The 17,076-nt window shown below is 41.0% G+C and overlaps 1 protein-coding gene across 7 annotated transcripts; it reads left to right on the top strand.

The window, feature by feature from the left end:
- The first annotated feature begins 268 nt into the window (after positions 1-268).
- LOC137590301 (uncharacterized) lies at positions 269-16,974 on the top strand. Of its 7 annotated transcripts, none has more exons than XM_068307834.1 (30): positions 269-322; positions 1,242-1,986; positions 3,587-3,648; positions 4,195-5,585; positions 6,317-6,507; positions 6,587-6,721; positions 6,819-6,917; positions 7,038-7,063; positions 7,404-8,041; positions 8,305-8,475; positions 8,556-8,590; positions 8,750-8,908; positions 9,069-9,200; positions 9,420-9,458; positions 9,553-9,678; positions 9,770-9,893; positions 10,434-10,595; positions 10,692-10,726; positions 11,056-11,220; positions 11,341-11,475; positions 11,801-11,839; positions 11,921-12,067; positions 12,754-12,836; positions 12,938-12,964; positions 13,195-13,471; positions 13,589-15,019; positions 15,327-15,402; positions 15,511-15,792; positions 15,909-16,009; positions 16,171-16,974. In XM_068307834.1, the coding sequence occupies exons 2-30, from the start codon at positions 1,459-1,461 to the stop codon at positions 16,771-16,773; spliced, it is 7,419 nt and encodes a 2,472-aa protein (XP_068163935.1). In that variant the 5' UTR covers positions 269-322; positions 1,242-1,458; the 3' UTR covers positions 16,774-16,974. The 7 variants fall into 7 exon arrangements, with proteins under 7 accessions (XP_068163935.1, XP_068163934.1, XP_068163931.1 ...); XM_068307833.1 differs by having other exon boundaries at positions 4,192-5,585; XM_068307830.1 differs by having other exon boundaries at positions 1,242-3,039.
- The last annotated feature ends 102 nt before the right edge of the window (positions 16,975-17,076 follow it).

Below are 17,076 nucleotides of genomic sequence, written 5' to 3'. Positions count from 1 at the left end.
GCGAGTGCCACCTACTGCTATGGAGGAGTACTACATGATTACTCTGCCAGTACAGTAGGTAGACCGTATGGACACAGAAATTGGATAATTTTCCACTTCACACCTGACAGTGGCACAGTGGTTGAAAAACACTGGTTTAATCGATGTACCAGATAACTCTTGTCTATTTCTGTTCAGTTTTGCTCTTTTCAAATGGCCGTGCTTTTATATTGAAGGCGCTGCTCGAAAACCGGAAGTGTGTCGGACTTCCTGTTACAGTTTGACGATACGTGTCGATTCTGCCAAAGAGAAACTAGACGAGGATCGAGACGCTCAAGCAACGGTATGTGTGCGACAAGTGACGTGTTAAAGTGCATCACCCTTAACACGGAGTTAAATATCGTACCGGGGGTTTGTTCCTGTTTCTTTTACCAAGAACGACTGTAAAATAACAACATTCTGATGTGTTTTGACCGTATTTGGCACTGTCAGTTACACCAGGTGGGACGCCTTGATTTTAAGTTGGGTGAAAGTAATTTCTACTACTAATTACAGGAGATAATATTGTTGGCTTTGTTTTATGATTGTTATTATTTTTTTATTTTTTGGCAGTGATCCTACTTGTGACATTTAGGCATATACTGTATATGTTTTATCTTTCTGATCCCACCGTCCCGACTTTAACGAACACTACGCAGTAAAAGCTCCAGTACTTTTATTATGGAGGGACAGCAAAGACGGACGGGGGAGTTACATTTTTTATTCACTTATTTATATCTATTTTATATCCTTTTAACTTCACTTTCAAGCTTTCAGTTGTGTAATAAAATGAAATGTGAAAGTTAATTTTGTTGCTTTTGTAAATTTTTTTATTTTTTTTGTACTTCCAGATTGTGTTTAATAAAGTTATGGGGGAAAAAAGATTTCAGAGACAGTTATGAAACATTCCTCTTATCTTTTGCAAGACAAAAATATTCAACTGCAATTTCACTCCAACAAAGGATGAATGTTATGTAAATGACATATCACCTATGGTGAAAAGGAGCTTAATTAGTTGTGTATTTGTAAGTCTCTGAGGGAACCTATTGTTAAAATGACGGAAAGATGCATCACAATGCTCAAACAGGAGGCTTGTCCTTTGTTTTGAAGTATTGTTACCTGCTGCAGAAACAGATGGTAATGTGGCTCATTGAGGGACCCAGATTGCCAACAAGGGAGCCATTGAATAAATAAACATTGTTTCCCTTTTCTTTTTTTTCCAGGGCCCCAGAGATCTCATAATTACTAAGCTCCCAGGGAGAGTTGTCCAGTTTTCCCATCAAGCAGCCTGCTTTCAGTGGGTTCGACTCCCAAGTTTGGCTGCCATTGACACATAAATGATGCCACAACCTGAACAACCATCAGAAGACACCTTTGCCACTTATGTGCTCTGTCTGCTGTGGCTATCAGAGTCCTTAACCTTCTGAAGATCATAATATAATGTCTCATTCCCTTGATAGCTCTTATGACTCTGAGAAACAAAGTTCAACCAGCTCTACTGGGCAGTATGGACTCTCCAGTAGGCAGGCCGAGAATAATCTTCACATAATATACTCTCATCTCGGACTTATGCCCAGCCTTGGTTCTTCTGTAAATTCTTCTGTGAGTCTAGATAGCTCTGGTGCAGCATCTCCATTGGTTATTCCTTGGTTGATGGAGAAAAGAGCGGAATACAATGGGTTCGTGAAAGATAGTGACATAGAAAGATCAACAGACATACATATTGACAGAGCCAGAGAGGAAGGGGTGGCTCATGAAAACAGTTTACAGTTTAGTAATGTGGCGATCCCACAAAGAGATGTGTTGTGCTCCTCGCACACTAGAATGGCCTCATACCCAATGTCCTCAACCACTACTTCTCAAGGGCAAAGACACTCAAACTTTAAATGCAGTAGCTCCTTGGACTGGTTATTGAACTGCAATACACCCAGTGCCGATGACAGCAAATCACCCGCTCCATCTAAATATGTAAGTGCCAGTGAAAATAAATTCAATGCCTCCAGGGATGGAGAATATGACAAGCAGTCCATTCTTGGGTGTAATGATGGGGATTATCGATTTCCAAATAACCTTGAGCCCCTTGTGACGTCCAGTCAACCCAAGTACACTGCTGAATCAGCTAATGAACTTCTTTCATCCCTCGGACTTGAAAAAGATGACTTGGAGTATCTCATCTCCTACCCTGAAGACCAGATTACCCCTGCTAACCTCCCGTTCATCTTACGCCAAATTCGCATTCAGAAGACCAAGAGAACTACAGCAGCAGTTCTGCCAAATTGCTACCCTGAGCCCCAATTCCCTGGAACCATGAGTGGAACGGACAGTCAGAGCTTGAGTTCTTTGAACTTTGCAGAGAAGCCCCAGGAGGAATTGACATTGGCTGCTCAACCAAGCGACATGTTTGATTATGGACATACAGGCAATTATACCGGAGTAGTTGGGAATGGAAGTAGAAAGACCAGTGACAGTAGAACCACTGAGAGTGGAAGTATGATGTTGTACACTTGTGAGAATAGCAAACACAATCAAGAACCTTCACAAAAAAGCCAAAGTGAACTTGAAAACAGTGTTTTAGGTTCTTCTACTGACCAGGGGAGTCCTGTTTCCTGTCTCAGCTCTAAACACATACCAGTACGGATATCTGCGACACCCCCAAGCTATCAACAGACCAAACGATTGCAGACACAGTTAAATCTGACCTCCCTAACAGCTTACAAATCTGGGGCCTCCGAACTTGCTCCTCTAAAAGAACCAGAAACGAATCGCCAATCAACATTGGAGACCCAAACACAAAGCACACTTGCCAGTCATATTCAGTCCAACAAACCTGACCTCATTGTGAATGATGCTGAATGCAACAGCAAGAAACTGACAAAAGTTCCAGCTCAAGAGATGAAAGCTGCTGAGCAGTTAAAAAAACAGCAGATCAAGGAACAAACAGAGAAGCAGCCAGTTGTGAAACGATCAAAACAAAAAAAGCAGCAGACACAAAAACGGCCTGTATCACAGACGTTGAAAGCGGTACGGCCTCTTACCTCTTCAAAACCAGTTCCTCCTGCTTCTGCAATCGCTGCTGTTGGGTCACTGAAAGATCCCAGGCCTTCGAACCTTTAAGATTTAGCACTTGTGATTGTCACCCCATTGCTATTGATAGCTAGTTTATGCCTGCATGTTTAAATGCTAGCATGTTTATAGTGGATGTAGCAGCTGCTCCCTGACATATGAACATCCGACTTACGAACATCTGTAGATTCGAACACCAGCTGAACATTATCTAAATGTTCAATAAATAAGGTATTGGGTTTGTAAGTTTGTATTTTGAACCGCGCATCACATTCGACTAGTTTCCCTTTCTGCCGCAACCCACGCCCAGCAGCACTACTCCATCTGCGCATCGCAAGCAGTTATCTCCCTTATCTCGCCCAGTTTGTTCTTGCAATTATAAATTGAAATTTAGTATATAACAACGTAAAGTTTTTGCATTTTCAATCAGTCACAAAAGTACTATTTGAGGAAATGAAACTGATGATGATGCTGTGACGTGTCTTACGTATGTTTGTTTTGCTAGGTGTTGATCTCCCACCAGAAGAGCAGCCTTCATCTTACCAACCGCAAATGCCTGCAGAAAGAGTCAGTGCTTTTGCCCCTTTATAGTTTCCCATGAATTTCAAGTTTTAGTGAGAGGTAGAGTGGCAGGCAGCTACATAATGTTGCGCCAAATGAACAACCTGTAAAGGGATGGTGCCTTGTTCAAAGGCACCTCTCCACTGCCTGGTCACACTCAAGTTTTTACGGTCCACGTGGGTCTCGAGGCGTTCACCCAGCCCAACGACTAGTGGACTGAGCGATTGCTTCCCCAAAAATGTTATTGTTAGAAGTAGGTTGCGAGGCCACGCCTCCTAGGGAGACTGTGACCTACACACAGGGCCTTAGACCACTCGGCCATCCTAACTGAGGAGGAATGAGCGACAGAGTATCACCTGCTAACAGCTTCACATCTGGTTATCTTTATTTACCATATAAGACATGAGACAGACAGCATCACCTAAAACACTGTTCAAATCATCAAATTTCTGTTTACATCTCACCTTGTTTATAGCTCTGTTTTTATTTGTTGCCGTTTCTCAACTCACTTTGTTCCTCATCAAGTTTCTGTTTCCTGTCATCATCAAGAAGGAGCTGCCATCGACTGTCATCACCAAGAAGGAGCCTCGATCGAGTGTCATCACCAAGAAGGAGCCTCGATCGACTGTCATCACCGAGAAGGAGCCTCGATCGACTGTCATCACCGAGATGGAGCCTCGATCGACTGTCATCACCGAGAAGGAGCCTCGATCGACTGTCATCACCGAGAAGGAGCCTCGATCGACTGTCATCACCGAGAAGGAGCCTCGATCGACTGTCATCACCAAGCAGGAGGCGAGATCGACTGTCATCACCGAGAAGGAGCCTCGATCGACTGTCATCATCAAGAAGGAGCCTCGATCGACTGTCAGCACCAAGGGAGAGGCGAGATCAACTGTCATCACCAAGAAGGAGCCTCGATCGACTGTCATCACCGAGAAGGAGCCTCGATCGACTGTCATCACCGAGAAGGAGCCTCGATCGACTGTCATCATCAAGAAGGAGCCTCGATCGACTGTCAGCACCACGAAGGACCCGAGATCGACAGACATCACCACGATGGAGCCACGTTCGAGTGTCATCACCACGAAGGAGCTTTGATCGACTGTCATCACCGAGAAGGAGCCTCGATCGACTGTCATCACCGAGAAGGAGCCTCGATCGACTGTCATCACCGAGAAGGAGCCTCGATCGACTGTCATCACCGAGAAGGAGCCTCGATCGACTGTCATCACCAAGAAGGAGCCTCGATCGAGTGTCATCACCAAGAAGGAGCCTCGATCGACTGTCATCACCGAGAAGGAGCCTCGATCGACTGTCATCACCGAGAAGGAGCCTCGATCGACTGTCATCACCGAGAAGGAGCCTCGATCGACTGTCATCACCAAGAAAGAGCCTCGACCGACTGTCATCACCAAGAAGGAGCCTCGATCGACTGTCATCACCAAGAAGGAGCCGAGATCGACTGTCATCACCGAGAAGGAGGCGAGATCGACTGTCATCACCAAGAAGGAGCCGAGATCGACTGTCATCACCGAGAAGGAGACGAGATCAACTGTCATCACCGAGAAGGAGTCGAGATCGACTGTCATCACCAAGAAGGAGCCTTGATTGGCTGTCATCACCACGAAGGAGCCTCGATCGACTGTCATCACCACGAAGGAGCCTCGATCGACTGCCATCACCAAGAAGGGGCAACGATCGACCGTCATCACAAAGAATGGGCTACGATCGACCATCATCACCAAGAAGAGGCTACGATCGACCATCATCACCAAGAAGGGGCTACAATCGACCATCATCACCAAGAAGGGGCTACAATCGACCATCGTTACCAAGAATGGGCTACGATCAAGCATCAAGGGCATCAAAAGACTCAGCCTTTAAACAAAAGAAGCCCATCAGTGCAAAGAGCCTGGCGAAGAAATTACTGAAAGCATCAGGTTTGACCAATTGCAAAACATTTAAGAGTTCCACCACCCATATGTTATTCATTCATTCTGGCTTATATAGAGCTTGAAAAATTCACGCCAAGACAAAAAAAAAAAATCATTAATTCATTAATTCATTCATTGTCAAATGCCTGCTTCTTCTGCTGTTCCGGTTTTGGGGTATATATATATATATATACATACACACACACAACATAAGAAATAATCTTATTTAACACAGTTTCAAGAAGTCTTCAGCTCAGAAGCAGAAATTTAGAATGAACTACATAGATAAGTATAGTACTGTATTTACTATTGGTGACTGCCAGACTTGATCCTATAATACCAGAGTCGATCAAAAGAGAGAAAACAGTGGTGTTATCAACTATGACTGGAATTACTAAGTTATAATAATTTTTAGAACGTGTTATAAGGTAAACAAAACTACATACCGCAGGTCAAGAGTTGAAACATAGTTCAAGAAGGCTATCCCAAGTGTTTTAAATTTCTCCAGTAAGTCAATATTTAAGCATACTATATTATCAAAGTGTAAATAGCTCCTACATTGGGAAATACGAATCCTCAAGGAGCAACCTCACTGCATTTGGCCCATGTGTGATTAAGTCTTGTCCCCTACTCCCTTTATATTTTATTATATCTAATAGCTTAACATGTTAACATGATGTCTCTATGTGAAAAAGCTCTAATATTGTCTAACACTGTTTTTACCTTTGTTCCTGTAGCTGTTCAATCTCTTTCAGAACAGTGTGACATTGAGGCTATGGCTAAGACTCTGGGTTCTGTCATACTAGCTGAACTAACCAAGGTGAAGTCAGCTTCTGCCTCATTGTCATCAGCATCATCATCCCCTAAAGCAGAGGAAGAGTTACTGTCAACGCCCTCAAAATCAAGCTCTGACCTGCGGAAAAGACAGGCAAGTTCCCTCCATTACTGTCCAAATTGAGAATAATGTTTGTGTCAATTTTTTATTTATTTTTTGTTTAATTGTTCAGTCCGGCAAATCTTCACCTCCAACAGTGGTGAGACTACAAGGGGTTGATAAATCTCTGTCGCGCAATGACGTCGTCACAGCTTTGGAGCACTATGGGAGAACCAAATCGGTTTTACTATTTCGGTCTAAACTGCAGGTATATCAGACATGTATTTTATAATTAAAATAGTTGTTTTTTTTTGTCTTTTGATAGGATTTAAACATTATAAATCCTGTTGTGTTTGCACATGTAGGCAGTGGCCTGTTACGAGAACGAGGAAGATGCAAAGAAGCTGATGACTGTAGAGAGCCTTAATGTCAAAGGATTACCAGTCACTGTCGTCAGACATAAGGTATTACATTTACTGTTCGTTTAATCTTTCTCTGCATGGTAAATATATCAGTATTTGTCTGTCATAGTGTGGTCACACATACCTCAGTCTAAAATAACAAATCTCTCTTTGTTTTTACAGGATGAGGAAAAGATGCCTCATCAGGAGTGAGTCATGTTTTACACAGACCTCTTTTAATCTTTATTTATTTCATTTCTGCCAGAATTTGTGTCCTTATTTGGAGTTTACTGTATTCACTTAGCATATCAGAAAATTCAGTGAGCTACACAATGTTAAATTTGTTATGTTTGAGCTATGAACCAATCCTGTTTGTGTTTAATATCATTCACAGAACTGTATACAGGCATTGCTAATTTATAAAGAATCATTTGCAAAGAGATTCCATCTAATGACAGTGTTGAATGATGTATACATTTTTAAACATTCAAACTGAAATTAATTTTGTATATGCTTGTTCTTTTTCTATGTCTGTCTTTTTTTAAATAGTAAACCTTCCACATCCAGTGTATCCAATCCTCAAACCAATGAATCTATAACCGCTGCCAGGCCTAGAAAGGTTCTTCTCCCTACACCTAAAAGGCCTTTATTCTCTGGCAAAAGAGAGTCTTTTGCAAACATTCTTATCACTCGGATGTTTGACTGTCCAGGGACTGCCACTAAGCCCAAAGTCCTAATGTCCAAATCAAAAAAGATCTCAACCAGGCAGTTGGCTAAAACTATAAAAGCAGGGAAGTTGCCTGTCAAAAAGGCCAAAAAGAGGCAAAGTACATCATCTGGATCCATGTTAGGAACCGGTCAGTCCAAGCAGAAACCTACAGCTGAGACTTCAGTTACCAGTGTTACACAATCTGTGGTGGAGAAAAAAGAAACAGACGCCACCTCAACAACTGAAGAGGCAGTTGGGCCGCAGGAAGACAAAGCAGAGATTGAAACCTCAAATGTGACCAGTTTTAAACCTCAGCATCAATCAGAACTGGACCAAGATGCTGAAGAGCTTCAATCAATGCAGCTTGAGGAAACAGGACTTGGTGCCACAGAGCCCATGGAGGTTGACATTCGTGAGAGTCAGACACCAAGTAGTCCGTTTGAAACCCACCCAGAAGACACAAAAACAATAAAACAAGGTATTTGAGGAAGAAGTGAATGAAGAAGTCAATAGAAATATGACATTGTAGTGTTCAGGGGTAAAAATACAAAATGTTGTGTTTAGTTGTTAAACAAAAAGCCAAGTCTTAAACAGCGGTCTGGTTTTTAAACTGTAGTAAAGTGAAGTTATGAGTAATGAGATGAAATTTAGGTTGGATCACCATGGATCCAACTGATGTGTGAAAGAGAAAGTTGTGAGGGAAAAAAAACATTGATGGTATTTAAATTTGATGTTTTGAAGATGTGGTGACATCAGTGACGACACAAGCTGATCCGTCAGTCAGGAATCCATCCGTCACCGTTGTGAGCCGACATCAAGCAGCTGCATCCACGTCGTCTGAACCCGGGCCTGAAAGCAGTCATCTGACAATTGGAGAGATGGTGGAGGAACACATGAATATTGAAAGACTAGGTAAGAAGTCTTTTAAAGAGAACGTGAAAGTTCACAAACATTTGCAAGGAGTTTGTTTACATTTCCTTTTTCCCTTTCAGTGTGCATCAACTTGAAAACCTGCTTTACACCAAAGGTAAGATCACTTGTATTAATCACCATGATTTACAGTTGTTTGTGTGTTGACAAACATATTGAATGAAGAAAATGTTCATAATTTCTCCACTCTTCATCTGTTACAACAAACTAAACTTCACTTTTTTTTATTTTACTGCTTCTCTTTGAATGTTTTCAGTTTCTAAGTCATGGTCCCCGAGTTTGTAAGGTGCTGGTGACTGGTTTACCTCCATATTACGATGGCTGCTACACAGAGAAGGACATAGTCAAAATGCTCATCCCGTTGGGGTTTGAAAGTCACACTCGAGCTATTTATGTTGTTCCTCAAATGTGTATGGTAGGTATAATGTCATCAGTCTGTATTATTTGGTTCCTCATGAATTATTCTGTTTGTAGTCCTAGTCTGTAAGATGTTTAAAATAAAAAATGCTCTTGAAAAACCACTTAGAACCAGGTACCTAAACTAGGAAGACATTTGTGTGTGACTTATTGCACAGGCTTTGGTCCAGATTTCAAAAGCAAACTTTGTCCAGTACCTAAAGCAAGAAGCCAGGAGAAAGAACATCTTGAAATTCAAAGGACATAAAATCAAGTTACGTGTACTCAAGAATGACATAGACATGACCCAGGTAAGCAGAACAGTGTTGTTTTTATTGGCGGGTATTTTTTTAAAATTTATATTTTTTGGTCTCCAGTTGATGAAATAAACTCCCTGAAAACATTCCTGGATTATATTTTCCGTAGTAATGTGTTGGTCATGTTTGTTCATGCTGCCAGAAGAACTAAACATTGGATCTCAGGCATGTTGGACTTTAGTAACACTGTCTCTTGTGATGTTTTAATTCTAGAGAGGGATGTACATCTTTCTCATGAAGCTAATGAATTCTGTAAGTAATGCACGTAATCCTGATAATCCGTTCATGATATTCCCCTTGACTTGGAAAACCTGGGCTTTAGTTAACGGATGCTGTCTTTGTGCAGCCTGTGACTTGTCTAGGATTCAAAGTAGTCTTCATCAAGAACATTTCACCAAGTGAGATTGAGACCCTCAGGGAAATGGTGAAGAAACAATGTTGCATCAAGAACTTCCTACCACTCCTGAACAAGGTACAAACAAGCACACATAGAGCTGTAAGAGCACATATAAAATAAACTTTCTTTTAGTCTCTAAAAACTAATTTGTGTTTCTGTATCACAGGTATATATAGAATTCAAGACCGCTTGGGATGCTGATCAGTTCGGAATTTGTTGCAATCTCCTTCCCAAAAACCCCCATCGTGGAGTCTACAGGCTGAGATCAGAAAAAATATCTGAATCCATCGGTAAGTCGTCTTGGTCCTGCAACAGAAAATATTTAGACTCTCAGTTAAAATGAAGGGACATGCAAACATCTGATTGTATTGTTATGAGTATGGTAGTAGAAGAATGCAGGATATGGTGGTGTAATCAGCATTATGAAGGAGAGGATTGAACAATCTTCAGCTGTGTCTCAAATTTCACACTGGAGAGAGGCACTGGTTTTGGCAATTTTCAAAGTTGGTTTAAACAAAGAAGTTTGTGAATGAATCAAGAAATTGCCTTTCAGAATTTTATTGTTAAAGTTTTTTTTATAAAAGATTTTTTTTTCCATTACACACTTTTACACACATTCCATTATGAGACTTTTCATGTTTTAGAAAATTACAGCCTGGTTGGCGACCGTTAACAAACCAACCACCAATAACAGAATTCTACATGAACCAGGGAGCACATGAAACCGTTTTTCGTGGAACTTGCCATCAGTTTTACTGCATCAATATTTTGTCTCATCCGATATATTCAGAATGAAATTGGTCTTTCGTTTTTTCGGTTTGTTTTTGCAGAATTGCCAGCTTGTGGAAACACTTCAGACTGTCAAGATGTTGCAACAGAACGTTACCCTTCAGCAGAAGCCATTCCACCAAAAAGCACCACACCATTTTGGATGACGATAACAACTTGTCCTTATTTATACCCTACTTCATTTCCTTATTTCATCAACCCCAGTAAGATATTTTTTCACCTTAAAAGGTTTTATGCTTCCAAATTTCCACGTCAGATTATTGATGAGATGTTTGTTTCTGTTCACTTTTAACTCCAAGATAACCTGACGGTCAACGGAGAGAAGGACATGGAGGTGAGCCCATTTCTTTCTGTAACTTCACCCAATTTGTTTTGTTTTTTCTGCTCAGATTTGTGGTTCTAAATTTCAGAAACATATTTTTAAAGACTATAGAAAACAGTGGTTATATTATGCAATTTGTTTCAGCCTGTTCATGTTGCTGTGCTGCTCTCCGTCCCCTCAGTTAGCTCTCGAATCATATCTGAACATGAAACAGAAAGTACTGATTTGGTTGCCATTGACTGAATGTTCTGACTTCCTGCCTACCAAATGTGAATAATGCAGTTGACTTGAACCAACTTTGCCTCAATTAAATTTTTGTCCTTGAATGTTGTTTATTATAGGAGGCCAACCGTATTGGCTCCAAGATCCCCACAATCATGTTGACTGGTTTTACCAATGGATTGCACAAGCATGAGGATGTGGTCAAGCTACTGAGGCCATATTTTCCCAAACACAACCTTGACTTCCTGTACTACAACGTGTTGGTCCTTCCACTGCAGAGGAGGGTAAGAAGGAGAACCTGAAAACTGCGCAGGCACAAACATCATGACAATTAAATGTTATTAGAAGGCTGTATTGTTTGAACTTAGATGTTTTCTACACTGACCTTTCTGTTTCACCCACAGGCCTTTGTGTTTTTCACCGACTGGACTTCATGCTGCGATTTTGTTAGAGATCACATCTCAAAACCGGTTTCTGTCAGAAACTGCACTCTCACAGTCCACTTTGTGTTGGAAGACATGGGTCCTGTGTCCAGTGAGGTACAGCTGTTCCAGGATCAGGATGGGATGAGGAAATTGATTGGAATCAGCAGCTTATTTCTATTAAATTATGAGACATGACTAGTTGGACCCTTTGAGTAAAATGTAGTGAAATAATGTAAAAAAAAAAATGGAGCTGTGTTCTGACAGCATCCCTTATAATTCATAACTATAACTATTAAAATCCACCTGTGGTGTTTAACATCAGCATTTTGCTTTAAAGTCTATGGTGAAGAGTATTTGGGGGTTGTGCATGATGAAATGTTGCAGAAATTATGATACTCTATGTCTATGTCAAAGGAATAAACTTGAAGTCTTTTTGCAGGAAATGGTGTATAGAACTGCCATGAAGTGGACCTCTCCTGTATGTCATTCCTCCTCAGTGTAAATCTTTGACCAAGAGGAAAAATCTGTGTCTGTTATAATACCGTTTCTCCCCATCCAGGAGTTTCCAGTGTCTCCCCCAGAGACCCTGGAGGATCGGTTGCTGTGTGTGGAGGTTTCTGTGACATTTGTAGCCCTCATCAAGATGGTCATAAACATGATCGGCTCCTTGGCAACACTTGTCAACTTCCTGCCGTTGTCTAATAAGGTATAACATCACAATACCAACAATTAACTGTTAAGACTCATTTTAACTTCTGTTGTCTAAATCATAAGTTTTATTTGTCATTGTTTCATGTGAAAACTAAATGTCTGCTTGTTCAAGCAGGAAGTTGCTATGCAGGCGGTCAATTCAAGATTAGAGACATTTTAGATTGAGCTACACCATTAATTATCTGGTTCCTCACTCTAATCCATCCACCAGTCTTCTGCAGCTTATCCTGATCATGGAATTATTCTTTTAGAAATGTGGTGCAATATAACTTAATTAGAAAACTGGTTCCTCATCTAGTATTAAAAGTCTTAAAAAATGTGCATTTTAATAGAAAAGTTGTGGTTCATGGTGTGAAGGTTATCACCCTGAATCTGGGGTTCTGGCCCTTAATGGTATTTGGATTCAGAAGATTTTACAACTCTAAAGTAGTTGTTCATATTTGGTGTTCTATACAAGAGGAGGGTTTTTAAATTACTTTGTATAAAAGATTCCACAGCTCTCAGTATCTCTGACACAACCAGCAGAACGTTGCAGAAATAATAAAAATGACAAATAAAACTTTTATTTTGGTGCATTTTAAACGCAGGTGACTAAAGGTGTTGTTGACAACTGACTTGTCTTTTTCGGTGATCATTTCCTACACATGTCCTTCATCTCCCTCTCCACTGTCTCTACCTCAGATATATGTGGAGATAGCGGACTCACGTGGCATCACTCAGGTGATGAAAAAAATACAAGGAAGATCTAAAAAGCAACGTCTTTGGTACGCACACATTTGTTAAACCATTCCGAGTCTAATTGAATTAGATACATGATTCATCCTAGAGGTGTTTCTATAAGCTAACTCAGTTTTTTTTATGTCAGTAGGAGTTGTGTTCTACACATTGAGACGTGAGTATATGGTTTGAAAATTAAAGTGAAACTGAAATATATCTGACATGTAACAAAAATCCAATCTTGAACCTGACATTTTGGTGTAAAAGAAGCCTTAAATATATCAACGTCCAGCCCGCTGTCATTTTTTCAAAAAACTAAACCACTTCAAAACTGTATATGTTATTTTCTAAGAATTATTCAGCTTCCATTTTCAAATTCTGATTATTTTTGTTTTTTAATTGTAGTTTGAAGAGTCTAAAAGAGAGACTACAGCATAAAAGGGAGTGGGAAACCCAGCCTTCTGTCACCTCTGAACAGAGAGCTGCTGCCTCAAGCAATGTAGCTGGAGAGGAGGATGCTGAGAAACCAGGTCCAGAGATCTCCAATGTACCCACTGCTGATCCTAAAGAGAACCCTTCAGGTGTTCCTCAGATTGATAACCATATTTTTAAGGTGATCAAAGAAGCTGTTCGCCAGCACAGACTCACCCAACGGACCACACCCCTGTTTGCAGGGATAGCGGTGAGGAGTTACATGAAGATACTCAAAAGTTCCGTTTAGCACAGTGTCATTTCCACAAATATGAAATAACAGCCTGCTCAGGTTCACCACTAATGTCTTTCCTTCTGTTTCCATTAGATGGAGGAGGATAGCAGCGCTGATGTCCAGCAAACTGGACCAAAAGAAGACCAGACTTTGCAAGTCTTGGACAGTGTTAACAATGAAGACAAAGTTGGTCCAGAGGAATTCAGTGAAATGGAAATTGACGGCACATTCCAAGTGTTGGACTGTCTCACTGAAGATCAAGCTACTACAGATGAAGTCAGTGCCCTGGTCCAGGATGATTGTTCCTCCACAATAAAGTCATTGACTGGAGATGCTGCAGTTCCTGTCGGTGATGCATCTGAAGAAAGATCAGCAGGTCCACCAGATCAAGAGATGCATAAAAATGATTCACAAGTTTTAGGTTCAAGTTGCAAACAAGGTTCAAATGGTAAGAGAGGGAAAGGGCTTTCAACACAATCCTACAAAGATCTGAAGTATCCTGATGGACAAATCTCAAATGAAGACCAGCCCCTTGAAGACCATGACGAAAAATTAAAAGATCTCAACAGTCTTTTCACTGAACAAGGAACCTTTGAGATTTTGGACTCGGTTGAAGAAATTGTAACAAAACATGAGAACCAAAAACCTGGAACTCCTAGTTGCCAGATATCTGACGAAAATGTTACGTCCATCGCCAATGACTCCTTGAAGGTAGTGGATTCTTTGAAAGGTCTTACACCTGCTACAGAAACTGAGTCACAGTCTGATGGCAAGGGGGAAAAGGCCAAGAAAAGGGAGACAACCATTAGAAATGATAGACCATCAAGGAGGATCACATCCTCCAAAAATGAAGAGAATAATTCAGGTAAAAAACAGGACAAGGCAGCAATAAAAATGGACCCCACAACAGACGGTGGTAAAAAAGGCACAGGGACTATGGACAAGATGGATTTTCAAATAGTATACTCAGTTGAAGATGAATCAGTTGTAGATACCTCCACCAACATAGAAAGGTCTGGTAGGAGAAGGAGTGCAAGGGGCAAGAAGGATGAAAAAATTACATCAACTCTCACAAACATTCCTGACAAACCTGTCGAGGACGAGGAAGCTACAGCAGATGAACCAACCATCACAACAAGATCTGCCAGAGGAAAAATGAAGAAGACAGTCGCTCCAAAAAAAGCCATTCCAACAAGGAGGGCCAAGTCTGCTCGGATACAGGAGCAAAACAAGGAACAAACTAAGAATAAAGAGGCTGACGTAACAAATGAAAGCCCAAACAGGAGTGGAATCAGTGAAACAGAAGCTTGTGAGGAGGATTCTACTTACAAAATATTTGACTCCGTAGAAGAAGTCGGTAAGAATAACCGACCAGCAACGGGCCAAAAAAGAAAAAGGGGAAGACCAAAGAAATTGACTAAAAAAGCCAAACAAGATAATGCAGCATCAAAACAAGTGGAGAATGATGCATCCAAAACTGTGACTGATGAAGAGGCAACCAGCGTACTCATCAGCTTGAATGAAGTAAGTGTTTAGGAGGACAAGTGGATTCCTTTAACCCCGAGGTAAATATCCAGACTGAGATGTCAGTATTTTCCTTGAGTCATTTATCTACACCAAATAGTCAGTCTGACTGTCGCTGGCTGTAAGTGTGTCAGCAGTAGTTTTATTATCTGTGATGTTCCTCATCCTCTCTCAACATCAGCACGCACACTGGCATCTGTCATCACCTTTGTGTGGGATTTCTATCACGTCATTGTTTGGATATTTTGCGAGAAAAAAGAAAAGTGTAAATCACAAATGGTGAAAAACTGGTTGATGTCATTTTTAGACCTTGGTGACTTTAGATGAAGCAGGCAGTGATGAGAAAAAGATGCAGGAAGAAGCCAAACAGGAAGATGAACCAGGTGTGTATTATTTAGTCAAAGACATTCCAGACCCTTTGATACTGTTTTGAGAAACGGTGTTAAACGGTAGTTTAACGGTAAGAACTAATGTTCCTTTGTCTACTCCAGTGAAGAAATCTACCAGCAGCAAAGTTTCCATTAAACACGAGCGAGAAGAAGAAAAGGAACCAACTGATATACCGTCTCCAACTTCACTCGGTGCTTCGATGTCACTGGACAAAAATCTGCGTTCATCTGACGACCAGCCTGAGGTCTTGAAGACAGAGGTGGAGGTGGAAGCAGCGGCTAAAGCCGACATCGATTCCACCTCTTCAGGAGCGGATCGGCCTCCAGAGCTGGAGACGCTGGACGGATGTAAGGATGAAGGATGGAGCAGGAGAGACATTAAAGGTGCAGGGAGGACAGACCAAGACCAGTTTTTACAGAAGTAGACATTGTTCAAATTCAGACAGTATCAATGCACACGATCCATTCCTACATTGTTTTTATTTTGTTTTTCTCTTTAGATGTGAGTAAACAGAGGGGGGATCTTACCGAACCTGAAGCAAAGCGATGTCGTTTTCATTCTCCTTGCGACCCTGCCGACTTCAAACTGCCATCGCTGAAGGTAAATTTATGTTTTCTTATCAAAAGTGGAAAAAACAACAACACAGAAAGCCGCTCGACGTCCAACCTCTTCCTTCCTTGATGAATCCAGATTATTTAGAATTGAAGATGTACCCACTCATAGTTTGAATGGGACAATGACCATATGACTGAATTCTACAGCCCCCTGTCTCAGACGAAGGTGAGAAGGAAACAGAGCTACCATGTGTAGACCCTTTTGGCCAGCCGGGAGTGAAGGACGACAGTGTCGGAGTCGCTTCTGCACAAAGACCAGATGTGAAACCAGCCTTTGAAGCTCGCACTGAAAACAGGGAGTCTCACAATTCATACTGTCCTCCACTTGGGGAGAAAAGGATTCAGTTCTTCGATAAATTTGGGACACGATTCAATGATAAAGATTTGATTAATCCCAACAACTGGGGTAAAATCGCTTCTGCAAGACAAGGAAGGGTTCCACGGCACAATCCTTTCAGTCATATGGACGTTTGGAAGTCCACACAAATTAAGTCTGAGTCAACAATGTTGAGTTGCTTCGCTGTTGAGACCCCCAACAAACCGGCCAATCAGTGCGATGTGCGGATGACCATCTACCATCACAACCACGGTCCTTGGGCTGAGGTAGAGATGATGGAAAAAGAAAGGACTCAACTTCTGACTTTCCTAGTTGCACCACCAGGACCCGTGTTCCCCACACTCCCCCAAGGATGCTTTTATAACGGTCCCACTGGGATCATGAAAACACATAAGAGGAAAAAATACATGTGAACTCAATCAACCAATAGTAATACCGTTTTCCTTGACAGTGGTGTAAATTAATCTCTAAAAGATTACATTTCTACTTTTTTTTAACTTTTAACTTTTCATATTCTGAAATACATTTGTACTCAATGTCTAACATGTTTGTGTAAATGTGTTAGGGACATACCAGGATATTAATACTGGATTCTAATAAAAATTGAACAGATATTTTTGTTGGCTTATTTTTCTGATTACATAAAAACAATCCAACAGGTTTTCATGAATATAGGAATAAAATTTGGTTAAAATTCAGTTAGATTATGTAAAGAT

Source organism: Antennarius striatus, chromosome 23, assembly GCF_040054535.1.
Source record: "Antennarius striatus isolate MH-2024 chromosome 23, ASM4005453v1, whole genome shotgun sequence".
Lineage (NCBI taxonomy): Eukaryota > Metazoa > Chordata > Actinopteri > Lophiiformes > Antennariidae > Antennarius > Antennarius striatus.
The sequence above is the reverse complement of the archived record's forward strand: the minus strand, read 5'-3'. Positions and strand labels throughout refer to the sequence as shown.